The sequence below is a fragment of the Ammospiza caudacuta genome, chromosome 16 (genome assembly GCF_027887145.1).
Source record: "Ammospiza caudacuta isolate bAmmCau1 chromosome 16, bAmmCau1.pri, whole genome shotgun sequence".
NCBI lineage: Eukaryota > Metazoa > Chordata > Aves > Passeriformes > Passerellidae > Ammospiza > Ammospiza caudacuta.
In genome coordinates this window covers 8,001,495-8,028,979 of record NC_080608.1, presented here as the reverse complement: position 1 = coordinate 8,028,979, position 27,485 = coordinate 8,001,495, and the positions used below count along the sequence as shown (strand labels likewise).

At 46.0% G+C, this 27,485-nt stretch overlaps 1 protein-coding gene across 1 annotated transcript in view; it reads left to right on the top strand.

The window, feature by feature from the left end:
- Positions 1 to 6,540: 6,540 nt before the first annotated feature.
- PDLIM4 (PDZ and LIM domain 4) overlaps positions 6,541 to 27,485 on the top strand; it is a 44,531-nt gene continuing 23,586 nt past the window's right edge. The window contains exons 1-2 of the mRNA XM_058815213.1: positions 6,541 to 6,768; positions 19,802 to 19,953. Of these exons, the coding sequence (XP_058671196.1) occupies positions 6,676 to 6,768; positions 19,802 to 19,953 (245 nt within the window). The 5' untranslated portion in view covers positions 6,541 to 6,675. The remainder of the gene's footprint in view (positions 6,769 to 19,801; positions 19,954 to 27,485) is intronic.

The following is a 27,485-nucleotide window of genomic DNA, read 5'->3' as shown; positions in this document are numbered from 1 at the left end:
AGTGTTGGAAGTGATGAAGCACGGCCTGAGTGGAGGGAGAAAGGATCTGCTCCAGGAGCTGAGCTGTGTCCTGTTCTCACACCCTGAGCTATTCTACAGCACTGCTTTGCCCTTACCATGCAGTTTACACTTTGCAGAGCACAGCCTCTCACACTGATGAGAACTGATCCCTCTGGATCCTCCCCAGGGAGTGTATGGAACACCCTCAGCACAGCAGGAATGCTTTACATGGGGTGAGACAGCAGTGATGGACTGGGCTAAATGAATTCCAGCAGAACATACTGGGTTAAGATATCACAAAACTTGTTCCCTCTTTCTTAGCCTACTGTTTGTTCCTCTGTCCCTATCAGTTTAAGGCTGAAATGAATGGGGAAACTCCTGTGAAATCCATCTACAGGAATCTTTGTGATCACTGAATCTTAATGCTGGCATCTGTGGAACTCAGCCTTTCAAAAAGAGTTAGTTTGCTGTACTTATCTCTGAAGGATAAAAGGCAAACTCTCCTTGACCTGCATAAATTGGGAACATTCAGCTTAATTCTCTCCAGTTGTCTGCATTCTGGAGCTGTACAACACCCCAAAAAGGATGCATCAATGTAAACAGAGTCAAGAGAGAGGGTGATAAATGCTGAGATCCCCAGGAAAGGCTGGGGAGCTCTTCTGTGGATAGGTACAGTCACTTGGATTCTACTGTGTGAAAGAAAAATGTGCCAAATTTGTTTGCAGAATATAGCAACAGCTGACATCTGTCATGATTTCACAAGAGAAAAACCAACAAAATCTCAGTGTTTAACTGCTCAGTGAAGTGACTCACATTAGACCAGAGGTTTTGACTTTGTTCTTCCAGGCACCGTTTCTGATGGGAAATCAATCAGTTTAATCCCATAATGGGAACAATTATCCTTGCAGAAACAGCAAATCACTTGTAATCTCATCTTCTGCTTGCAATATTGTGCCAGTATTTGTTTTGATTTTCTCAACTGCCATTCCCTGGTCACAGTGGCATGGCTGTGAAGAGGTTACAGCTCTGGCAGGGTGAGAGCCAGGGTTAATCCTGCCCTTGCTGTCAGCAGCAGCCGAACCCGCCGGGAGGAGGTCATGCCCCTTCCAAGCAAACACACCAGCTCCTTCCATCTGCTCCTGTATTACAGGCTTGCAGCTACACAGGTGAGGTGAAAAAGACCCAGGGATCTGCTGTGGTGTGGCAGCAGTGAGTGTGGCAGGGCAGCAGGACAGTCCCCTGCCTGCTCTGAGCTGCCTGGCTTGTCACAGCATTAGTCTCAGTCTGGAGATTAAGGTGAGAGAGGTCAGGTGTGACCTAACAGGCACTTGCTCATCTGTTTGCTCTGACTTCTGAGATGGAAAGTGAGACTGAGAATAGGGTGAACATGAACCAATTCATTTTCCAGCAAAATTGGTAGGAAGGGAATATACATATATATGTATATATATATTTTTTTTTAAGTGGTTTGTTTGTAACTTTTTGAACATGTTGTGACCTTTCTTTGAGCCCTGATGTCAACCTTGTCCTTGTCCACAGCCTTCTGCAGAGCTGCCATTATCAAGGACAGGCTGCTGTTAAGCTCTGATGTGAGCTGGCCACGCTGTGTCATTGCTTCCTGGTGCTCCCCTTGGGAAATCCATCACAGGCTCTTATCTTGTGTTTAGTCTGCATTGTTAGGGAGGTAGGGACTTGTCCTTGCTGCTTAGGGGGTCGCAAAACCCCAGGACATGAAGTTCTGGTAGATGACTGGTAGCCTGATGAGCAAGACTTAGAATATTGACCCATGAATATTTGCCAGAATAGAAGAATAAACTGCATTTGGTGACAGGCCCTGCTGCATTTTACTCTCTGAACGCATATAACAAAGGATTTGCCTTTGTCCCTTTTGTGATTCTGCTCCTGCTGTACAGTGTTGCAAATCAAAGCTTAATCTGACCACGCACAGTGAAGGTTCTTAGTTTTTATAGATTCATAGAATGTTTTGGGTTGGAAAAGACCTTAAAGATAATCTTGATCCAACACCCTGCCATGGGCAGGGACACCTTCCACTAGACCAGGCTGCTAGAATCCCTTAAATCTCCAAAGCCCTGGGAGGCAGCTGGCTTCTTCACCTGAACGTGATTACAGAGAAAAAACTCTACTGGAGGAATGAGATTTCTTTCATTACCCTAATGGTTTCTATCACAGCTGGGTTTTTCTCTGTGGGATGCTTAGATCCATGAGACAAACTTCTTAGAAATGATTTAGACAAACAAATGAATTAAACAGAATTCAGAATGACAGTTCCAAACACTTGGGCATCTGCCAATGAACTTTCAAAAGCCAAAATAATAACTCAGATCTGAGAGATCCTGCAAAGCCTATAAATTAAATAATCCTTTGGAAACCTGCAGCTAAAGTTGCCATAGGGTTGAGATTTGCCTGTATTTAATCCAAGTAAGGAGTTTCAAATTTAATTGTTCACAGGATGTTGAGGCTTTGGATTTTTATTTTTTTTTTAATCTATTAAGTAAAGGAATAAACTGGAACCCTTGAGAATCTGTTGTATGTGAATCCTCTTGGGACAGGAAGGCACCAGAAAGGACTCATTCAGGCAATGGAAATGGAAATCAAGACAAAAAAATCAAGGATTACTGATTAATGTAAGAAAGGAAAAGAGATTGTACTCTGAGAAGCACTGACTACTTGGAGGGCAAATTGCACAAATGCCATGAAACATTGCTTGGAGTTTTTTATTCCCACGAGGATTTTGAACTCATGTGATCAGCATCACTTTTAGGGACCTTTTCCAATCAAAAATATGAAGAGGAGTAACCAGCATTAAAAAATAAAAATAACCATTCACAACAAACGATTTCCAAACACAAACCATGTGCTTCTGACACACAATTTTAACAGAAGTGTGGCTGTTGGTAAGGCCAACCCACAGGCTAATGGCTAGTTTGGTGCTTAAAGCTACTTTTAAATCATAGAACCACAGAATGGTTTGGATTGGAAAGGATCTTAAAACTCATTCCAGTCCCCTGCCATGGGCAGAGGCACCTTCCAACAGACCAGGTTGCTCCAAGATCTTTCCCACCTGGCCTTGAATACTTGCAGGGATGGATAACTCATGACTAACTTCAGCCACTGAAATGGTCTAAGCAGAAACAACCAGAGCCCTGATGGCAATTGGTACAAGCAAGAAAATCTCCTGACCTGAAGAAGAGCTATCAAGCCATAGTGATGCTTTAAATCACCCTCATATGGACAGATGTTCAAAAACAAAGCATTGAAGGGTCATATCAGGACTCTCAGATAAACACAGACCTCTGCTAAATATTGGGAGGGTGGTAGATGGAAAACCTGAATGTTCATTCAGAATGGGACACAAAGATCCATAGTTTACCCAGTCAGTCTGTGATAACAAAGGAAGGAAACTGAGAGTGTCACCACTCTCAGTGGTGAAGTAGAGCCTGAATGGAATAGTCAAAAACAGAAACAAAGAGATGATAAGTCACTGGGGTGGAAAACTACTGGAAACAAATATCAAGGAAAATATCAGGGAGGGGAAAGATAAAGTGAACAAAGTAATGAGATTGAATTCATGAACATGTTTGACCTCCCTTTGAATAATGTGTGGTCTTTGTTAGAGCTCGATGTCAGGTTTCAGCACTCAGCTGAAGAATGAACTCATTGGCAATTCTGTATTTCAGCTGGAAGTTGAGGCTTGCTCCCACAGCAAGGTTCAGCTGCTGTTGGTCCTGTTAATTTCTCTTAATTAGTTCCAATTAGATTTTAGAAATTACCTAAAATAGAACTGAAAAATTCTCTCTGAGCAACCTGTTTTAGAGGGATGTGGCCCTATCAGTGGGGGTTGGAACAAGCTGATCTTTAAGGTCCCACCCAACCTAAGCCATTTTGTGATTCTATGATTGTCTCAAAGACAAAACCAGAAATTTATGAGCCAACTTTAGGTGGTTGAAGTGAGAGCTGATTGGGTCCTTTGTAGACTGCAGAGTCATGTTTGCTTTGCTCAAAGAAAGCACATATGAAAAGGTGTGTGAGCAGCTGAGAGAACACGGGGCACCTGTGAACCATGGACCTCTTTAGCTAATGCTCTCGTTCCCTGCATCCTGGGGAAAAACATCTATGGCAGAGTGGTGCAAAATTAGTTCCTGATACAGTTCTGAATCCTGAGAGCTGCTCTGCATGTGAACACTTTCAATCAGGAGCAATTCAAATGCATATCGTTTTCTTCATAGTAAAACTGCTTCACAGAGTGTAGTATATTCTGGAATATAGTCTCATTTGGAATAAACACACCCACAAATTTATACCAATTTGGCTATTTTGTTCTACTTGGGTTAAGTCTTAGATGAGGCATCAGTTCCATAAGGAGTGATCTGGGCTGAGCGTTCAAAAAGCCTTGAAGAGAAAGTGCCTCGGAGCCAGCAGTTTCCTGTCTGCTTTTGAAATGAATACTCTAATGGAGGGGATTTCTGTGTTTTGATCATCTTTTGCCTCTGCCAGCGAATTACTTGGAACCCCTGAAGCTTTGCTGCACAGCAGAATTGCCCTTCCCAGCAGGGTGCAGTTCAGAACCCACCCAGGGAATGGAGCGAGTGGCAGTGGGAAATGTTTGACTCTACAGAACCGCGGGTTTCGGTTTTTCCTCTTTTTTTCCCATAGCTCTGGTTTATTGTTGCTACTTTCCAGTAAACTTAGTGCCCTTCACTGCAAGAATTTTTTCTTTTCCCTCTTAAGAAGAAGGAGATGCCATTGCTGGCACGCTGCATTTGTGCACATTTTTAGCTCTGTCCTTCAGAGAATCCTCTTCATCACTGAACAGCGAGAGCAGGAGAGGTGGGACACAACCAGTCCAGCTCTCTGTGAGAGGAATTTTGCTGTTTGGCTGGGTGGATTTTCTAACACAAGCAAGAAACCTCAGACCAGCCTACTCCCAGGCTTCTGCAAGCTGGGTGATATCATGCAGGAATAAGGAGGTATGATTCATCACCCAGACAAAGTCAGCCTGTGTAGCCTCTGTTGGTGAAGGCAGACTCTTGTGAGGAACAAAGAGCAGGGAAAGCTCTGCTGGTATTGGCTGCAGCTGGACCTCCCCTCTGCAGGCACCTTTCTAGCAGAGCAAACCAAGAGTATTGTGTTTCAGGTTTGTGACACAGAATGCAGACTGTACTCATGCTGCTATACCCAAAGCTGCAGGACACCTCAGGGTCACAGCTGTGACCCCTGTCCCAGACCAAAGCCCAAAAAATGGGCACAGCAATGAGGCAGTCACACAAACCTTCCTGTGTCACGAGCAAAGAGCATTCACAGCAAATGGCACATAAACTTGCAGAAACCAGGCAGTGGGAAGGTGCTCAATGGAACTGGACTTTTTAAACAATGAATCCTTTGTTAGGTCTTTCTTTTTCAAGTGGTAAATTCTGGTCCAGCCCTTTCCAGGAAGAAAAGGAAATTTTACAGATATTTGGAGATTTTTTTTCTCAGCTTCTGGGGGACATGCTTTGCATCTCTGCTGACCACCCACCCCACCTGCAACCCACCACTCTGTGCCTGCAAACCTCCCATTAAACACTCACGGGCAGCATGGACATCTCCATGGTGCTCCAAGAGTCACTGATCCAGCTGTACCACCAGGAAACTGAGATCCTCTGCAGGGCCAGGTGCTGCTCCAGAGACCCCTGCAAGGACACAGTAATGTTGGGGTACAATGACCATGAAGATGCTCTGAGGGCTGGAGCATCTCTGCTGTGGGGACAGACAGAGACACCAGGGAGCATTCAGCCTGGAGAAGAAAAGGCTCTGGGGACAATGAGGGCCTCTTCCAGTGCCTAAAGGGGCTCCAGGAGAGCTGGAGAGGGACCTGGAGCATGGAGAGACAGAACAAGGGGGAATGGCTTCAAACTGACAGAGGGCAGGGGTAGGTTGGATATTAGGAAGAAATTCCTCCCTGTGAGGGTGGTAAGGCCCTGGCACAGGGTGCCCAAGGAAGGTGTGGCTGCCCCATCCCTGGAAATGTCCAAGGCGAGATTGGATGGGACTTGAAGCAACCTGGGATAGTGGAAGGTGTCCCTGCCCACAGCAGGGGGCTGAGTTGAGATGACATTTCAGGTCCATCCCAAACGAAACCACTCTGTGATTCTGTGATTATTTTCCTGGAAGTTTATCTTTTGCCCAAGTGACGACCATGAATGATTCACAAAGCGCTTTAAACCAAATCTGATTGTTTCCTTGAACTTTTTTCTCATTCGGAAGACTTATTGTAATGAATAAAACAGTCACAACCAAACGTTTAGTGACCTATTGCATCATTTTCCTTGCACTGCAGAGGATGAAACTGCAGTGAGGGGGACTTTGACCAAAACCACACCAAACTTCACTTTTGCATACTGGTAGTATGCAAAGTACTTTACTACTAGTAAAGGACTGCAACTTTACCAGGGCGAGTAAACGCTCCGAACCCCGCTTATAAAAGCATCCAGGGGGAAATCCGCGCTGTAGCTCCCCCAGGGCCAGTCGGAGCGGGTCCATCCCTCCTCCCCGGCCCGCCTTGAGGGCGGGGTGTGCCGGGAGGCGGGCTCGCTCGGTGCCGGCGCTGGGGCTCGCTCGGTGCCGGCGCTCGGAGTTGCCGCAGTCCGCGGGCAGGGAGCGCCCGCCGCCGCCGCTATGGCGCACTCGGTGGTCCTGCGTGGCCCTTCGCCGTGGGGCTTTCGTCTGGTGGGCGGTAAAGATTTCAGCGCCCCGCTGACCATCTCCAGGGTGAGCCCGCAGGGGGAGCGGGACGGCCGCAGGTGATGGGGGCGGGCGGGTGGTACCCGGAGCCGGGCGGGTGGCAGCGCTTGGGTTCTTTGCAACTCCAAATTATTCTATATGCACTCAAATAAGTGCTCCCCTCTGAGCTTTGCACTGTTTCAGCTGCTTTCCCCAGTGTTACAGCGTTCTCCGTGCTTTAGTTTTTTGGATGTTAATTCATAAGGATCTGCTTTCAAAGTTTTTAGTGTTCGCAGGGTTTGGATTCATGCCCTGGACTGAGTTCACAGGCTGTTGGGGTTTTTAAAGAAGGCATGAGTTAAGTCAGCAAGAAGTTTCTCCATGCAGGCTGCAGTATTCTGGGGTCTATGTGGGCTGGTAATAATTACTGTGTAAGTGTACTCACACTTGTGTTTGACCTCACAAATACGTATTCTGGAAAATTCTTCGCTAAGACGCCGCAGATAGTTTGAAATAGGCTTTGTGTGTAGATACATGTGCAAACAAAGCATCCCCCGTGCAGGAAGGCTGGCGGCGCGGCGGTGTGATGGCTGTGTGATGGATGAGGTGCTGGGTGTGAGCTGGGCACGCTCCTTGGGGCGCTGATGTGTCCGTGCCCTGCTCTGCCTGCCCGGCGTGTCGGGCTCTGCAGCACTGCCCAGCACCCCTGGGCAGCTGCTGCTGTTGCTGAATTTCTGGAACAAACACTGAGTGCATTTGAAAGGAGCTGTAACTTAAAAATACTGTTGTAATGCGCACAAGCTGTTTGCCGTCTTTTAATTCATCTGCCAAAGCTGTGACAGAAAAGCGAAAACACGAATCCTGAGTTTCAGAGAAATAATTATGGAAGAGAATGTGTTTTAAAGAGGTTTAGTTTGTCTTTGAGTTCAAACATGCCTATTGCATGGCTTTGTTTCTGTTTCTACTTTGGCCTGTCCCTTTCCCAGTGCTCCAGCGAGGGCTGTTTTGGGGAGAAGCAGGAGGAGAGGGAAGGTGGGGTGGTGCAGGTGGGGCTGGCTGTGCAGCACGGGGGAGCTGTATTCCATACAGCTGGGGGAATGTGCTGTGAGAGGGGCACTCGGCTTTTGGGGTTCAGTCTGAACCTCCTGGACATGGAGAGTTCTATTTCTCCCCTGGTAAAATGGCATGTATCAAAAATCTCTTCCCGGCAATTGTAGAAATGTTCTTGTTGTGGAAGTGAACATCTGAACTCAGTGGAGGTAGCCAGTTTTCCTGTTACTTAAAAAAAAAGCCAATTGGTTTAATATTAAACAAGAAAAACCTAAGTCTGTTTCTGCCTAGATAGGTAATTGGCCAGATTTCTTGTTTGATTCAGCAAACCTGGGAGGTGTCAGGAGGATGATTCTCCTCAGGCCAGTCTTGCTGTGGATCACCAGGAGTTGTAATGCAAGAAGCAGATGTAGGGTGTTATTCCATTTGGCAGCCTTTTAAATTGGATCCTTTTAAAATTCTGTTCCCCCTGAGGAGTGGGCTGATGCTCTGATGTGCTGTACTCTAACAGCTGCTCCCAGAGGGTGGGAAACAAATCACTAGGGTGTAAATCTAGATGTAGGGCGCTCTGCTTGGGCTCTAGTCTCTAAACACAAGAAAAGACCTTACTTGCTTTGCAAACAGTACCTGAAAATGTTAAAGCTGGGTAAGAATTATCTTCTGCTGCAGCTCCTGGCTGTGGGGATGTAGGAAGGGGCTGCTGGAGGGCTCCTGGGGAGCCTGGGCTTTGCTTGGTGGTGGCTCTGTGCAACCCTGCTACTGTGCAGAGCACTGATCATGGCTGTTGTGGTCCCATATTCCCTTTTATTCTGTAATTGGCCAGGAAGTCTGTTCTTTCTGGCTTTAAATCTTGGCAAGGGGGCTGGGGGCTTCCCATCTCCAGGAATGAGAAGCCTCCATCCCCTTTGCCCAGCCTGGCTCACGGCAGGAGACTCTTGCTAATTGTGGAGGCTTTTGGCTGACTTCTGCTTCCCTTCAAAGTGCCTTTCTTCTTTAATTTCGGTTTTATTTGTTTTATACTAAAATGCCATTAAATTACAAACATCTTTGGAAAAGCAGAAACCCTGCTGGAAGGCAGGACCACACTCTGATTCTCACATCCAACTGTGGGCCCAGGATGCCAACATGTGCTGGGTGTGCTGGTCTGCCTGGGGCGTGTGGAACTGCTGTGTCCCATTGCTTGGCCAAAGGAGGCTGAGGATCAACCCGTCACAAGGTGTTTGGGCTGTACAGCTCTGCAAGCATCCTACCTGGTTATGTTGGGAAATCAGGTGCAGTTTGGGATTTCAGGCATCCAAGGCCACCCACATTCAGCTCTGGGTACTGGAGGCTGGAAATAATGAAAGGAGCTGCCAGGGTGAGCTGAGAAAGAGGCACAGTAGTGTCAGGCAGGGGACAAAGCTGGAGGTGGTCCACAAAAGTGTCTTGTGACAATATTGTCAAGAGATAAAGGACAGTATATGGATTGCTAGCATGGAACATGACAATGACCCTGTCCTGCTTTGGGATGGAACTTGCCTCCCTCACAAGGGTTTACTTTGGCCTTTAGCCCCTGTGAGGTGGCAGTGGCTGTGCAGGTGCTGATGGTATTCAGTCTGTCCCTTGCAGCTGTCTCTAATAGGCTCAGGACATTAAGCAATGGTCTTTTTTCCTTGAAAGCAGGTCACTTCTCTCTGTGATTTGGTAAGTCTTAAGTGACAAGGGGTAAGGATCTGATTGCTCTGCTGAGCAGCTGATGCTGAACTCTGCCCTGGAGAGGCCAGGGCTCCAGGTGGGGTGTTGTGTTCCTTGGTATTAAAGATAAATGCAAATCCAGAAGGGCATGCTTAGGGCGTCTCTCTCATACAGTCACATGAAGAGTTAGGTGTGCTATAGCCACCCTTTTATCCTGTTCCTTCTTGTGTATTCAGGAGGACCCACATTAGCAGGGCTGGAGTTTGCTGGACTGGTTTGGGGGCATGCAGCCCTGAGGGTGAGACTGGTGTGTTGTCAGCACAGGGCACAGTTTGTTTTATGGCCACTGTTACAGTGAGCTAACACTAGGTGTAGGACATCACATCATTAATGGTTACTCCTCCTAATGATATTTATGGGGGTAGGAAATTATCCAAAAGATCTGCTTTGAGTTGACCTTAATGACTGCATAGAGAGTGGTTTTAAGATTTAATTAAATGTCTGGTAGCTGCTTTTCCTTGGTTGAGCAGGCTAATACAGGGTGCTGTGTTTGCCCTCTGTGGGAAAGGGGGTTCCCTGTGGCTCTGACTCCAGTGACAGCATTCCTTTTGACCAGCAGCCATGGCTCAGGAACAGGAATGGGATAACTCACTTGGCTGTTCTCAGTGTTGTGCTTGTAACCACATCAGTGAGTGCTGTGGTTCTGTGTGGGATCACAGTTGATCTACCCCCTTGCCTGGGATTAAAAGATAATCAGTCATTAGCGTAACTGGAGGAGCTGAATGCATTTAATCATTTGAACTTGCTTGTCCTGCTCCTGGAGCAGCTGATGTCATCATCTGCCCAGTTCTCCCAGTGTTAATCCATGCACTTTCTTTTTTTGAAATCATAGATAAATTACTTGGCTAAACAGATAATTCACAAATGGACCAATTCCAGTATTTTTAATGAGATTTTAACACAAGTTTTCCTTTATCTGCTGGCTTCAACATAAGTTTACCTGCTGGTCTCTAGAGGAGCAGCAAAAATGCAAGTTTCAGTTTTGGCTTGGAAATGTAACACAAGAAGGATGAGAAATAATTGGTCTGCAATCCATTATCCAGGTATTGTTTGAGTTAAGGTTGACTTTTAAACTTAAGCAGCTTTCACATTTGAGCAGAGACGTGTCCTGTTAAAGGTTAGGATACTCGAGAAAGAATTCTGCTGAGGAAGGAATTCCAGTAAAAGTGGTTTTGTTGACTCTGTCAGGGCAGCCAGCAAATGCCCAAGTCTGTGCTGTGATCCTGTGTGAATGCAGAGGGAACTCAGTGGTATAATACCTGGGAGGTTTGTTCTTGTGTGGGTGGGATGGCTGAGCAGAAGGGGCTCCCCAGGGCTGGCAGTAACAGGTTTGGTTACCCCAGGAACTCCACCTGTGTTGGTGTAGAAGGCAAGGATCAGAGACAGCAGCAAAAGGAACAGGAATTTTGTCTCTGTTTGAGACAAGTTAGGAGGATTTCAATTTCCTTAAGGTGGGGGGTTTTGTTTCATATAGTTCTCATGTATTTGATAGTTTACTGGATGGAAATGATGCACTCTGTTCAGAGCTCCCAAATGGACTGCAGAAGCCTCTCTGTTTGCTGAATCCCAAAGCTATGCCCCCCCCCCCCCCCCGATTTCTGCTGACTTTTGTTGGGTTTGCTGTCTGTGTGGAGCTGAGTGATGAAAGCTGTCCCTCACTTTGTTGCATAGTAAAATTGTTACAGTATTTCAAGTGGGATGATTATTTCAAGTGGAAGGAAATAATCTTTTGCGAGTCAGTTTTTGTTTTTCTCATCACTCCCATAAACTCAGGGCTGAGAGGTTTGGGTGTTTAAGTGTGAAGCTGTGCTGGTACAGAACACTTAATCTGACCTACACATAAGAACTAACAGAAATATGTCACAAATATATTTGCTGCTGAAGTGTTTCTATTGCTGAGGCTTTGTTTAATAACTGAAAGAGAAGAGTAAATGCTTGTGCTGGTTCAGGAGACAGTAGTGGTGGAACGTACTGGAATGAAAACCTAATACTAATTACCGTAATTAAGCACCCTGATAATCCTGAGTGGGAAAGCAGGTGGAAAGAATGATTCATGTAGATCCATGTAGGCAAGCTCTGACCTTGGGGCAAGTTAACAAAATAAACCCAGCATACCCGTGAAAACACCAGGCCTCTGCCAGGCTGGACAAAGCAGCATAGGGTCAGTGTCCCTGGGTATTTGGGATTAGGGATTTGGGGTTTTCTTCCTTCCCCCTTCTTTTTGTTTCAAATGGTGGTGATGTCAGCTTCCCTTGAAGATTGAAAGATTGCCTGTTGGGACAGGTATTCAAAATTATTTCATAGAAGTGTGCATTTAAATCCCACTTGATAAAGTGGGTTAAAGGGGATAGTTAGATAACAGGCTTACTAGAACAGCCCGGTTGGTACAAGAGGTATACAGGGGGAATTATGTGCAATTATTCTTTTTTTTCCTAAACTTTTTGCTATGTAACAAAACAAATGGTTATAATCCTGGTTCCCCTGAAATTGGGTAAGTCCCTTAATTTTTATACAAATATGTCATTATGAGCTGTGTAGAATTAATGCAGACCAATGCAATTTAATTTCATTTTTGATAGCTTGAGGATGAAACACCTGTCACAGGAAATCCTAGAAGGAGCAATATAGTATTTCTAACTGAATTTGTTTTCCAGTTTCTGAGCTCTCAAAATACCTTGATTTGTGATTCTCAGATCCCCAAACACTTAGTAAAAACATTTTTTATTTTTAAGTCATCTGTAACCACAGGTTCTGAAGTGTGAAAGAAAACAGTAGCTCTCTCAAGATCTAGCAGTGTTGATAGAAAAGGTTAAAACAAACAAGTTCACAGAAAAATACTCTGCTTGATTTGTTATCAGTGCCAGATGTGTGCCAGAGCAAACCCCGTATCTCACTGAGCTTGTTCGTGTAGTGGGTTTGTACACAGCCCCTAACACCCCACTTGCCCCAGGCCCTGCTAGATAAGGCTGTGTTTGGTTTCTACTTCAGAATTTACACAAAAACTTCAAGCAAACACAGGTTTCACTATCTTACTCGAGCAACAGCAAAGATGTCAAGCCAGTGTGGCTTTTGAGGAACTTTTCCAGCCAGGAGAAGCCCAAAACAAATTTTGATTTCTCCCCACAGAGAACACAGCTGTATTTAAAAAAAATGTTCTGTTCAACAGGATTTCAGGCAATGAGTTTTCCAAACACCATCAAGATGCCTCACAGCCACACTCAATCCTTCTTGACAACCAGAGAAACTTGCATTCACACCCATTAAACCTTAAGTAGTTTTACATATTGTGTGGATTGATAGCAGATTATGTGGCAATGACATTTTACAGCCCAAGCTTCAGAAAACAAAATATACCAGAGTAAAGAAGATTATTTTAAGTTGATATTCTTAATTATTAGATATGGGCAGTGCACAGCTAAAAGAGAAGCTGTTTTGAGCAGTTGACTCCAGGACTGGTTGATAATAACAGAGGAGATTGTCAGAGGGGAGGTTTGCAGGATGCTGACCCTGCTCTGAATGCTGTTGTCTACCATAAGCAACAAAACACTTCAAAAACCTTTAGCATATGCAAAGGTTCTGGTTCAAAAGACCAAACCCTGCAAACTACTTGACATTGACCAACAAAGCAGCTGTTTGGCAAAGGCACAAATCTCTTCACTCTGTGATTAACACCTGAGTGTGCTGCAAGAAGGAAACTTCAGGTATGCTCACCAACTGGATGAAACTTTTTATCTTGAAGAATTTTTTTTCTCTTTGGAGATCACTGTGTGTACACTTTGCTTTTGATGGGAAGGAAAGTGTCAGCCTGCCTTCCTGGCCAAGAGGCAGATGGTTTGGAAGGCAAACTCTAAGCAATTCCTCTATGTCTTCTGTACAGTGCTTAAGGCTTGTTCCTGAGAGGGGCTCGAGAAGCCCTGCTGCTTGTTGAGGGGTGTCTGAGGGGCAAAACTTCACTGGAGAGCTGGCTCCTAAACTCCTGAAGGAGATGAAGCAATTCTGGCCATAAACACTTTCTGTGATGCTGCTCAGTCTGGTCTGTGCAGAGGTGGGGTACCTGAGGGACTGGGGTGGTGCTCCAAGCACACCCACACCAGGGGCTCACTGGTGTCCCCAGGGCAGCTCTCCCTCCCTGGCCTTGCTCCCTAACAAGGCAGAGTAAACACAGAGCAGATTTAAGTGTAGTGGCAGCTGTATTGCTGAGTGGGGCTGTTCTGTGCACTAAAGAAACACAGAACCTTTAACTTGTCTGTGGAGGAGGGGGCTCCTGGTGGCTGTGACCATGGGGAGTGCTCCCAGAGCTGTGCTGTGTGCCCTTGGGCTGAGCAAGACAGCTGGTGACAAGATACACCAGGTGATCCTTGTGGATCCCTTCCTTGTTTTTCTCAATCCATGTTCTGAGCTCTGCACATGGGTTAGTGGCTGGTGCTCTAAAACACATGTCCAGTTTCACTGATTCTCAGCCTCTTCTTTGTACAGAGACCTCGTACTTTGGGCTGGGTTAGGATCTGCCCTATGAAACTATTTCTAAATTTGGATTTGGATCCATTAGTACTTGGATTCAAAAGGATTTTTGACTGTCTTGCCTTTTATAATACTTGATTCTTTCCCTTCTATTGTTTTAAACTTATTTTCTCCAGTAGTTAAATGAATTCAGATTCCATGAACAGTGTTCTTCATGTACTGGGCTGTGAGCTTATCTAAATAATGCCTTGATACATCAGACTTTTATATAAGCAACTAGAAAAATGCAAATGAATTGGCAAGGAATTCAAGGCAGGATGCTTTGAAAAGCTGAAGAGAATCCCTGGAAAGAATGTTTAAAGGGTTTAGAGAATTTATTTTCATTAGTTAATTGTTTGACTCTTGGTTCATCTTGTTTTAAAAGATGTAGCTATGTAAGATCATTCCCTTCCCCATAGCATGGAACAGACAGGCTTTGTTTAAAAGCTGAGAATTTTGTCACACTGTCATGAAAGTCTCTCAAAGACTTTAATTGGGTCCTTTTGATCACAGTTGCAGAACAGAGAATTCCCCCAGCCTTGCCTACAACAAACTACCACTGATTTAAGAGAAGAGTGCTGTGGTCTGTGTAGGCTTGTTTGGGATTGCACCTTTTAACCCATTAAATCCTGGCTTTGTTCACTGATGGGATGCATTAGAGTACACCTTTAATAAAGTGAAGATGTGGCAGAGATAAAGCTGCCTTCATTGTGTAGGTGGGAATGGCCTGAATAGGCACCTTTTGTTGATTTGGATAAAAAATTTCTGTGAGAATAAAGACTAACCTAATCTTTCCCATGGTTGTGCTGAGGTCTTGCAGGGAGTGAGGAGCTGCATCCCTCATCCTTCAGTCCTACACAGGTGACCTCAGATGCAGGTTTGTGGGGGAAAAAGTAGAAATGAAAAGGGATTAAGTTAATATTACAAATTAACCTTTTACTAAACTATTGATTGGTTCAACTTGTGGTATTTGCCCAGTTCTGAAGTTGGCTTGAGCAAAGCTGTTTCTGAGTAGAGCCATCCTTGTGGTGGGCAGGGCTCCCATCCCTGTGAGGGCAGGGATGCAGGCATGGGGACTTCACCCTGGTTTGAATGCTCTCCCAGCCCTGGCTCCCTTCTGTGGCCAAGCTCCAGGGCACATGGTAGAACACTGTGTTTCAAGAGCAAACTTCTCTTGGTGCAAATAATCTTGCTTGCTAAATTAGACTGCATGGCTCCAACACCAACCAGTTTAGGTTAAGCACAAGGCAGTTGCCCCAATGTACTTTATTTTAATGTCCTGTCATTGTCAGATGCCAGCACTCAGTAAATCCTGGTGATGCTCCAGTGGTCAGATAAGAGAGCTGCTGCTGCCTTTGGGACTATCCCAATCTGTTTCATAGCATCAGAGTATGCACTTGGCTGGGGAAGGGGCTGCTGGAGGGTAACTGCCTGAGAGGAGAGGTGGGTGATAATCCTGAAAAAAGCAGTGAGGAGTATAGTTGAAAAAACTTAATAAACACAGCCAATTTTTAAAAATGAGATAGAGTTCTCTGGTGGATGATTTGGCAAAAGGCATGGTGTGGAGGTGATGCTTGCAGTGCTGTCACTGAACCTTCTGTGGTGGCTGAAGAGGCAGAGGGCAGTGAAAGAAGTGCTGTCCTCTGGGAGCTCTTTCTTTAAATTTGTCTTTTTCTTCCTGGAACAATAGAGGGGGTTGAGAGAGGCACCAGTACTGGACCTCTGGTATTTTTTGAAGCACAATGCTATGTGGAGAACATGGAAAGATGTCACAAATGAGACATATGCCAAGGGGATTAGGAAGAACAATATTTTTATTAGAAAAGAGGGGAAAAGTTCTGGCTCCCTAGGGGAACAAATCCCTGCGGGACACACCCTCCACAGGCATGCTGTGTGAGGAGGGGCTGCTCTCTGGGATCTGGAGAGCCTGGAGCTGCTTACCTGGGGCAAGTGCTCTGCAAACACCCCCTTGTGCTCTGCTCTACCATAGCATTGCTGGCCAAGTGGTTTGTTTCTTTAGTCTTTTCTGTTTATAAGCTTTCTGAAGCATCTTCATTTTTTGAGAGCGAGAAGCGAGGAAGTAGCTGCTGTTTATGTGGAGGGGTTAAACTCAGAGGGTTGTTCTTTATTTAATTTTGGGAGAGCAGTGAAGCTGGCAGGCGTGCGTCTCAGAGCGGCGACTGTGCTGTGCATGCACGGCTGAGAACACCCCAGAGCTTCTTTGGGCATAAAAGGAGCTGGGAAAGCACTGGTGCCAATGACCTCCCAGCACATGAACTGCTTCTGCACATAGTTCATGCTTGGTTCCTTCCTGCTGAAAATGGAGCGGTGCTAAGGTGGTGGGTAGCACTGGGATCTGCTTAACCATCTCACAAGGAGCTCACCCAGCCCTGCAATGGTCCCTGGTGATAGATCCACTGCACTGGACCTGTTCCTGTGAATTGCTTTGATTCACTTACAGAAAACTTGGGGATATGGCCTTAAGCTGAAGTAAGAAAGATTTAGATTAGGTATGAGGAAGAAATTATTTCTGTGAGCATGGTGAGGCATTGGCATAGGTTGCCCGGAGAAGCTGTGGCTGCTCCATCCCTGGAAGTGCTCAAGACCAGGTGGGATGGGGCTTGGAGCAGCCTGGGATAGTTGAAGGTGTCCCTGCCCATGGCAGGGTGTTGGAGCAAGATGATCTTTAGGGTCCCTTCCACCCCAAACCATTCTGTGATTCTGTAAAGCATTCAGCTCTTCTGGATTGCATCCCAGGCTGTGCCTCAGAACTGCTGAGCACCAGGGATGGCACACAGAAAGGGGCTGGATGGTACTCCTGGGGCAGGAAGATACAGAGAGATGGTGTTCTCCCCTTTCTGCAGAACTGGCATGTCTGTGTTGGGCAACTTCACCCCAAGTCTGCTGTATGTGGCTTTGGGTTTATGTTTGCCTTTCAAGAGCACAGGGCTGCAGTGACTTGGTGCAGGTTTTCTTTGCACTGTTTTTCGCTTCATAGCCTGCCTGATTACTCTCAGATTCGTGTGTGCTTCCTTGAAGTCATACACTCTGTGGTTCTGGCTCAGGGCAGACCTGAGGGCTCTCTGGAGGGAGGCACAGATGATGCCTCTGATCCAAGCTCCATCCCAACACCTCTGCGCACTGCCAGGCTCCAATGTCATACAATCACAGAGTCCTTTGTGGGACAAGATTTTTAGGACATTGAGTCCAGCTATTAACCCAGGACTGCTGAGGTCACCACTAAGCCATGTCCAAAGCAGGTAGAACCTCTGCACTTGGATTCAGGCACAGCACTGACCCATAACCAGACCTGTCAGGCTTTATGTGCAGTGTTTGGTCTCAATGGCTTTGCACAGCTGTGGGTCAGGAGAACTTAGTCTACAGTATTTTAAATATTATTCACTAAAATACAAACTTGGGGCCTGACAGACATTACAGTAATGATTCCCAAGCTGTTTAGTCACTGATGCTGTATCTCAGATGAATTCTTGGAGTGCAGCTCCATTTCAAGCCCTCAGTCATCTCCACAGCAAACATAAAATGCTAATATGAAAATACTGCCAAAACAATTTGAAATACAGCAGAAGCTTAAATTAGGAAACAGCTAAAAGTCCCATTTGTGAACAGCTTATTCTTCAAGGAAGCTACAAGGTGGTTAAGATCAGTACAGGGGGAAAAATCCATCAGACATCTAGACAGCACCGAATAGACAAGAACAAAATACAGCTGTCCTGGGTCAAGCTGAAGGTCTAAAAGCCTGCTGGCAGCCAGAGCTGTGTGATGAACACTGGGGGAAGCAGATAACAGCAGGCAAGAGTATGGAGGTGCTTCTTTGGAGGTGCTGGTTGAGCTTTAGGTTGACTTTCTGATGAGTCTGGCAGCTTCTGTGGCTGTAATAGGACCCTAATGTCCTGTAAATGGATACAGGGGTCAGAAAGCCCCTAACAATGCCAGGGGAAAAATAATCCTGTCCTGGCTTGAAATGTCCTGTGTCAGAGCTAATGTGTGTGGAGCTGAGAGCCATCTCCTGTTGTTTGCTCTGAGCTGAGTCACAGGGCTGCCCCTGAGCAGTTGGTCTGGGCGGGTTTGGTGGAGCCAAACAGCCCAGCTGAAACTATTGGAGGGCAAATGGCAAATACTGATTTACTCTGACAATGCAACAAAAGCTGTAACTTGGGCTGCCAGTTCTGCTTAACTGTCAGAAGTGGTTTGGAGCTTGCCAAACACCTTCAGGTTTGTGTTTCTGTGGTGCAGGAGCTGTGCTCTTGCAGGGAGCAGTGCAGTGTTATACTGGGGCTGTTGTGGTAAGACTAAATCCTCTTCTAATTCCTTACAAAAACAGAACAAATTGTCCCTGGAAATGTTGAAAGCCAGGCTGGATGGGGCTTGGAGCAACCTGGGTGGAATGTGCTCTGTGTTGGAACAAGGTGATCTTTAATCCTGCAAGCCATTGTAGGGTTGTATGAAATCAAGATGAAAGCTGGGATGTACATGTGCATGCCCCCTTTCTAAAAAAACCATCTGTTTAATGATGAAGTGTGGTTGGGGGCTTCTGGGCACTGGGGAACTGCCCCACTTGGTCTTACTGCCTGAATAACTACGCCAGGTCTGCATGGTTGCTGTCATGCACTGCTGCAAGCCAAGGGCAGGTGGTGGGTACAGCAGTGCTCCTGTTGTCTGGGTTTCTCAAGCAGGGTGGGGCAGAGACCCAGCACCTAAGACAGGGAATTCCATTTGTGTAAATCAAGAGTAAACAGAACCAAAGCACCAGCTTGCTTTAGTGTAGTGACACATGAAGAACCAAAAGTCAGGCATGCCATAACTTCTCAGTTGATAAAATGTGTTTGGTTAGCAGATGCTGTGAATAAACTGAAGAGGAAATTAGGGGGAAAGCACATAGCATAGAGTTTAACCAGACATGTTTACCTGTTCTGAATATGCCTTGCGTCATTCTCTATTACTGTAAAATTAAAACCACATTTAGAATGATGTAAATGAAATGGTAATTTCTCAAGAACCTCTTTTATGGGCAATAGGATTGGTCTTGTTGCTGACCACAGACTGTACCTGGACCTGTCATTAGTTCCTCAGGAAAGAAGTTAGAAGTTTTATAAGGTTCTGGCACTCTGACAAAACCAGAAGGAAAGAATTGTGGAGGCTTAAAGAGCTGTGTGGTATTTATAGAATAAAATCATGGAATCGTTTAGGATGGAAATGATCTTAAAGATCCTCAGTTCCAGCTGTTACCTCACCACTGCCAAGGCTACCACTAAACCATGTTCCCAAGTGCCATATCTGCTGAATCCCTCTGGGGCTGTGACCACGCAGGGCTAGAAAGAGAGAAGTCATTTGGATGTCAGTGCAGAAGAAGTGATGTCAAACGTAACCTCTCCCCCAGCCAGGGGGATGGTGGTTAACCAGAGGAGGGTTTCATGTGCTGCTTAGGTACAGACTCTTGCAGCATCATGAAAGGCCTGCAAGCCAAAGGAGTGTGAAGCATCTCTCTGGAAAGAGCATATTGCATTTATTTCAAGCAGGAGACAAATGTGAAGAGGGGACCTGGTCACACAGTGGCTGGAGTTGACTGAAATTCCTTATTTCAAAGAGTGTTGTTATAGGGCATGGCCCTTGGAGACCTGAGAGCTCTGACATCCAACCCCAGGTAGGTGCTGTTGGTGAAGAGAAAACACATAATCTCTAGAAATATCTTTCCCTTTACCTGCATCTTACTCCAAGAAACTGGACTTCTTTTCAAAAAACCCCAGCATTCTTTTAAGTAACCTTTTTTTTTTCCCAGATTAACCCTGGCAGTAAAGCAGCCATGGCAGACCTGTGCCCAGGAGACATTATTCTGGCAATTAACGGAGAGAACACAGACAACATGACACATCTAGAAGCTCAAAACAAGATCAAAGCCTGTGTGGACCAGCTGCTGCTCTCTGTGAACAGGTTGGTTCTCTCTGGTGTGCTCCTGTGTCAGTTTTGTTCAGAGGGCTTTTGGGTGGCCCTGGAGCAGAAGAACTCTCAGGCTGGGTTCTTGGAGCATCCCCATGGCCTGGGTAATTGTTCTGTGTTTTCAAAAACAGTAAAACAAAATTATTTTTAGTGGTTCACTGGTAGAAAAAGTGGGTTCAGCTCATTTTTACATGTGGATTATCATTTGTACCTTGGAAAGCTTTTCCATGCTGTGGCCTGAGTTGAGTCTTTGTGGTTGTGTCAACTCAAGCAAGACTAGCCTGGGAATCAAAATGTCCTTTGGGCAAACCCTTCTGCTTCATTAACATTCACCCATCATTTTAAGCATCTGTTCAATAAAAAAAACATTTGAAGGTCCTGCCAGATTTGCTTTTTAGGGTATTTCAAAGCAAAATGAAGGCATGAGTTTGGTATTGGGTTTTTTATTTTTTTTTTTTTTATAGTTGGGATGTTTTGTGTGTGTGTTGTAGGTTTTTGTTTGTTTGGTTTCATTTTCTTGGTCTTTTTTTGGATTTCTATTGGAATTAATTTTATAGCAAAATCACAAATTACCCAAGCAAAATGAGCACTCCTTATAAGGTTCACAAATGGCTAATAGTATCTGGCATAAGTTAAAATAAGTGAATATAGTTTTCCACTTCAGATTAAAGAGGCATTTCCTGATATAAAGAGCTATCATTTACTGTTTATACTTTTCTTGGAAAACCATGTAGCTCTGACTGGATGCCTGGGCAGTGGGGAAGGAGCGCTGCCATAAATGGAGCAAACCCTCAGTGATTCCTCATGGTTCCTCAGACAGGCATCTCTGAGCTGCCTGGCTAAAGCAGAGTCCCCTGAGCTCAGCTCATGGTGTACAGATGATGTGGCTTCAGTATTACAAAAGGAAGAAGATAAGAAAAGCAAGCAAAACCCCTTCAGACAGGTGGAGTTTCCCATAGCCAAGGAGGGCAGTAGTTCTGCTTTCTGTCTGGAGCAGTTTTAGGGAGACAGGTGATTTTTCTACCCCCAGGAGGACCTGTGCCCAGGGCAGGACCAGAGTTCCCTTCCTGACTGCCTGCAGGCTGCTGGAGCTCTCGGACGAGGTGAAAATCCTTGTGTAGTGACAGGAGGTTTTGGTGAGCCACCACTGCTGTGGTGGTCTGGCAGCAGAGCAGCTTCACTGGGAGTTAGAACCACATTTTCCTGAAAGCAGCTTTCACCTGCAGCATGGAGGTGTTTATTCTCACAGATGAGTGTTTCTGCTGTGTGAACTGATGGACTGAATTCCCACCTTTACATTTTAGCCCCTGATATCAACTGATGTTTGTTTTTTGGCTTGGATTGGACCCTTGAATATCTCTGTGTGGGTGCATCTCCTCTCCTGGGCGGTGATTCCTGCCCAGGGCAGAGGTTGTGGTCACAGAGGTCACAGCAGTGTTGGTGTGTGCCTTGCTGGGGTTAGGGATGATCTGTCTGCTTGCTTTCCCTTTCCATGCTCATTCATGACCTCAGGGTGACCTGGAAGATGCTGTGTGGAGGATCTGTGACTTCAGGTTGTTTTTCCCAACTGCACCTAGCAAGGTGTGGATATTTTTAGCAGTGAGACCTTGTGGTGTGTCCAGAGGAGGTGAATTTTCTAGCAGATGTTGCTGGTGGTCGCCCACAGCCTTTCAGTGGTGCAGGGTTTGTGGGTGACATGACTGGCCTTTGCTAAGCAGTAGGATTGCAATGGTTTTGTCAGGCCTTAAAGTCTTTATAAGCACAGATTTTAAAGACTTTTGTGTCTCATAGGTTCTACAAGGCAGGAACAGATGGTGACGTGAGAAGCTGTTCAGCTTGGGGTGGCTCCTCTTGGAGGTAACACTGCTTGGTGGCTTCTCCAAGGGCAGAACTCACCTTGGCTGCGCCCAGAGATGTCCATGAGAGTGGCATTTCTCTTGACAGGAAAAACTGAATAGTTTGGTTTTTTTCTGCAGTAGGGACAGCAGCTCCAGTGGTGAGCTTTAGGTCTATTTTTAGTTTGGCCCAAAGTGGGTGCACAGTCACTTGGTTCTTGGATGTCTCTCCTGTCTCCCAAGTGACCTGTTGGATCCTGTTGCCCAGCTGTTAGTCATTGCTGGAAGCACATCTGGCATTCCCTCCTAGTGTGAGTAGATCCCTGCTCCAGGATCTGCCTCCTAGAACATGGGGTGACCTGGTACTGCCCAGGGAGGTGTGTCCTGGGCCAATAATGAGGGGTTTTGTTGGTTTGTCTGCATGTCCAGCCACTGCTGTTTGTCACAGCTGTGGATCAACACCCTGGACCCTGCTCTGAGGCTGAGCTTCAACAAAGCTCTGCCTGTGGTGGTGTGGGTTAGTATCTTTTCCTCTGGGCTGAGGTTGCTCTTCAAACATCTTTTCTGTATGCTGCCTTCAACAAAATACAGTTTGCAAGCCAACACAAAAGATTTATTTTTAAATGTGTTTGTCTGAAATACATTTGCAATTAGAAGCCTGTTTGTTGCATGTCTTTAGTGAGGAGCTGTTTTGTCAAAGCAGGATTCCTTCAGCCAGGCATGAGGGAAGGGGAGGGCAGGGAACTGTGCAGTTCTTCCATCCCCATGGTGCCCTCTGGACTGCTTCATTCCATGCCCTTTCTCCATCAACCCTTGACATTTTGTGTTACTGAGCCAGAGAACAAGATGGGTTTTGTTTTCAGTCGCTGGTCAGTAAATGCCCTTAGACATAGGAACTTCAGTAGGAAAACATAGGAACTTCAGTAGGAAAGTCAGAATGTGGGGAGAACAAGAAAGGGGAGTCACTGAGTGGCCTGACCAGACCAAGTGTCATGCATCAAATAAAGGCAGCCATAAAATGGAGTTGGAGCTGTGTTTTGCTGAAATCACTGCTTGAAAGTACCTTGGGTGTGGGATGGGAGACCTCATGGCATTGCTGTTCCTGCTGACACAGACTACCAGGAAACCCTTGGCAGCACTGTCCAGACCTGCCCATCTGTGCCAGAGGGCCAGGGCGAGCCCCACAGCTTTTTGTGAACCTTTTGTCATCTGCCAGGGAGGATGAAGTCTTGTGCTGCAGCTTTCCTGAAGAAACTGGCCCTGTGCCCACATTGGGAAAACTGCTGGCAAGAGGGTGTCACAGGTTTTTGAGCATGCTGGGCTCCATGGCTCTCCTGTGCCCCTGGAGCCACAGTCAGTGTTGGTGTCTGTGAAGCTGCCCCTGCTCTCAGGCTGGACTAGCAGATATTTCCTTTTTTCAAATCTCTTTGTCATTTGTCAAGGACAAATCTCTTGAGGGGGTTTTGCTTCCTTCTTCATACCCTCCATTTTCTGCCTCCTTTTCTTGGCCAGAGCCCTGACGTCCCTGAAGTCAGTGGGTGTTTTGTCCCTGGATCTTTTGGATCCTGCTTTTCCCCAACATGTGCAAGTCTGTCTTTGGGCAGTGAAAGGCAAAGCAGCACAGTGGCCTTACTGTTCTGAAACAAAGTGGTTGAAAATCCTCATTGGTTTACGAAAGGAGTTGATTTATGTAACTGATGCCTATGTGGGCACTGATGTAAGATGTGAGGAATTACTTGGTGTGGGCACTCCTGGAACAAGGGCTGGATGTTCAGGCTGTGGTTAATGGCTCCAGAATGGGAGGCCAGGAGTTCACATGGGCTTAGTTCACATAGGCTGTGGGGAAGGCAGTGATGGTGCTGATAAAGATCCAGCAGGATGGTTCAGGCTGCTCTGGTGATAAATTAGGCAGCTGTTCCATCATCTTCTTCCCAGCTGTTGAATCTCAAGCCAAGGTAGCACGAGCTGTACTTTGCCTGCCTTAGTGCAGGAAGGGTCAGGCCAGTTACGTGGCAGCTGGTTGGAGAAAGATCCGGGGTGTTGAGCAGTACCATGAAGTATTACTCACAAACACCTGGTATAAAACTTGTTCTTTTTACTCACTGTGAAGTTGCTTCCAAGTTACACAACAAATTCCTTAAGAGGCAAGTTAGTGTGTTGTGCCAGGGGAGGTTTCAATTGGCTGTTAGGGAAAATTTCTTTGCTGAAAGGATTTTCAAGCCCAGGGACCTCATATCCCTGGAGGGATTTAAAAGACGTGTGCATGTGGCACTTGGGGACATGGTTTCGTGGTGGGCTTGGCAATGCTCAGGTAGCAGTGGGGCTTGATGGTCTAAGAGGCTTTTTCAACTTTCACACTTTTATGATTTCCAGTCCAATCCAATTCCAGCCCTTTGGTTTGGTGACAGCCCTGGGGCTATTGTGCACAGGGCCAGGTCGGTGCTGGACAACTGGGAGCATCTGCTTGGCCCCAGGTGCAGCCAAGAACCCCAGGGTAGTTGAGATGAATTTATTTCCTGACTGTGGTGTCAAAGAATAAATCCTTAAAGATTCAGCTTTGATTCCTTCTATCGAAACTAAATCCTGGAAGCAGTTTGTTCCCCCTTGGTTTGGTATGTATGCCACTGCTGAGTCTGCTTGGAGAATTGACTAAGATTATCTGTTCCTGCTCTGTGTAAAAAGAAGGAGTTTCTCTGACAGTTTCTGTGTAAGACAGCCCAGTAATGAATCTGCTGGACATGTAGCCCCAAAAGGACTTGGAACCTCACGTACTTGATGTTCCTCCCATCTCCCCCAGTTCCTGGGGATTTTATTGGGGTCTGTTAGCTGTAAGCAGCACAGGCAAGCTGCTGGAAGATGGGAAGGATGACAATGTATGTTCTCAAGTTTCCAGTAAAAGTACAACTGAAAAAGTGAATCACAGCTTCCCCTCTGGAGCTCCTTGAAGACTATTAGAGAGGAAACCCGGCAGCTTTCCAGAGCAATACACAATGGTTTCAGCTGAGAGGAATGAAGGAGGAGAAATCCTGCAGTTCCTTCACAATGACTGAAGGAGTTGTGTCCTTTGGGGCGCTGAGCAGAGCTCAGCTCCTGTGCTGCTCAGCTGCCCTGCAGAGGATGGATCCAACACCCCACAGTTATTGGGGGAGGTTCACAAGCCTGGGAAGTTTGAGGCATCAGCTGTAGCTGCTTCTGGACTGAGTTCTGCTTCTGGAAGGCTGATGGCCATATCAGTGGTAACAATCAGCTGTGAGCACAGTGATGTGCCATAGTGGGAGGTGAAGAGCAGTCAGGAGGTGGGCAGGACCCTGGAGCCACCCCCAAAGAAAGGGGATGAAAATAGCAATGTGATTATTCTGGTGTTTTGTGGCTGCATGGTGACAGCAGTGACCTGGATCCAGGCTGGCACTTCCCCAGGTGATAAATGTTAGTTTTTAGGGGATGGAGAAATAAGAAATTTGGTAAGACACAGGAATTCTTGCAACTTAAAAGCAGCTTGACAAACTTGAGAGTGAGGCTTGCAGATCACTACCAGGTGAAAAAACATTCTGGTAAAATATGTGAGCATATGCAAGTAATCTTTTGAGAATGACTGAGACTCTTAGAAAGCAAATGGTGGGATAAAAGGTGTCTGCAACTTTGGGGTTTTTTTTTTAGTGATGTCCTGTTTATGGGTCCATTTCCTACCAAGCCCTGTGTGGAAGGCCTTGCACGAACCTAGGTCAAGTTATTTTTCTTGGGATTGTCCTGGATGCCATTAAGAGAGCAGAGTGGTGTAAGTGCAGGGTAATGATTTCCACATAACTGCCTTTAATCCCTTATAGCACATCTGAGAACACTTTTCCTGTCCTTGAACTGTAAATTAAACAACTTGGAACATTTGAGTGATGCCTGATCTGTTGCCTGTGACGTATGAGAAATGTGTTGGGATTTTGCTGTTGCCTAAACACAAAGCTCTGACTGTTGGTAGGGTGAACCTGCTCCTGGGGTGAGGGTCTCTGCTGGCCCCCAAGTCCCCACTGCCCTGGGGCTTGTTCTGGGGGTACAGGGGACCCCCCTACTGCTGGTCCTGTGAGTATGGGATGGATGTTCCTGGCAGCTGGGGTTGGGGTGTGAGCTCCAAGCATCAGCCCCTCCTGCAGTAGCTGTCTGTAGCGTTGTTCTCTCAGGCAGAGTAATCTCTTAATTATTTGGATTATTTCAGATTACATGGTATTTTGCTGTTCCCAGGGAAAAGAGGGAGGTCTCTCTGTGTAAGCATAAATGCTCATTAAATTTCCAACTTGACTTTCTTTTTGGTGAGGCTGGTGGTTCTCCCATTCGCCTTAGCTTTGCCTTTCAAAGTGCCAGGTGGAGCCCAGATTGTGCTGTATCAGCTTGTTTCAGTGTAGTTCAGGTGGAAGCTGGGGCTGATGTGAGCCTGGCTTTGTTCACACTGTTGCGGGAAGCTGTCAGAGTTGGTCTCAGTTATACCAAGAACTTGTTCACTCTGCAGAACTGATAGTGAAACCTTGAGTTTAATCATTAAAGCATTAACCATGAATGGGCTTCTCCATGTAAACTGAAGTCTGTCCATGTCTGTCAGTAAGTGTAAACATACCCATCATGCCTTTTGGAAAGCACAGGTTTATTTGTTTTCTGCTCAGACAGTGTGATCTCTGTCAGGGATATGGGGAGCTGGGTGTGCTGGCAGTGCTGGTGACTAAATGCCATACCTTCACACAGAATGAATTTACTGCTATTGCTCTTATCTTCTGCAGTCAGAATCACTTGCTGAAGCTGTGTTCTTATTTACTGGCAGGTTGAAGTCTTTGGGGATGCTTTAAGCTGTGTTTGGCATGTGGGCTCCAGAGCTGAGAGGGGGAAGTTGTCATGGACCCTCCTCAGGGCACTGTGAGCTCCCCTCAGGCTTGCTCAGTGCAGGGGAAAGCACAGAAATAATAATGGTGATCCCTGCCTATGCAATTAGGCATCTCCATTGTTCTGGGCCTCCAGATTTGATTTTCAATGTGGAAGCAATGTACACAGCACCAGATCATGGCAAACAGCAAGTGGGGATTGCTGGGAATGCTGATGTTCCTGGGAGAAACAGTTTCCTTTGTCCCAGTTGGACAGACTAATTTATAAGTGAATTGTCCCAGCCTAAAATCAAATAATAACACTAAAGATAAATTACCAGAACAAGATACCTAGCTATGAGAGTAATCACTCCCTGTTGAAAAAGCTGTAATAGCAGTAGTGAGGAAAAAAAGCTGAAATCCTCAGGGGCTGGATCCAAAGTGTGTTCAAGTCAGTGGGAGTCCCTGCATTTGGTAGGTTTTGGGTAGATTTGTAAAGGCAGCTTTGTATGTTGACTTGTGTAGCTGCAAAATACCAAAGGTAAAATCTCCTCGAGAATTCCTGGGTTAAAATCATGCTCCTTATTTTTCAAACTTGGACTCTGCAGATAATTTAACTGAAAGCAAACATGGTATGTGGCAGGGGTGAGAGTCCACAAAGGATGCTTGGATGCATCTGTGCCCATGGAACAACAGCTATTTTTGTGAAGTGGTGCATGTACAGAGTGTGATGATAAATAGAACAGTTTCCATGTTGAAAGCTTTATCTTGAACTTACTCGAGTTTCCATCTTCCAGCTTAACCTTCTTGCATCCTGAGAAGTCTGGATGTACCTGCTGGACCTTGCCCGGGC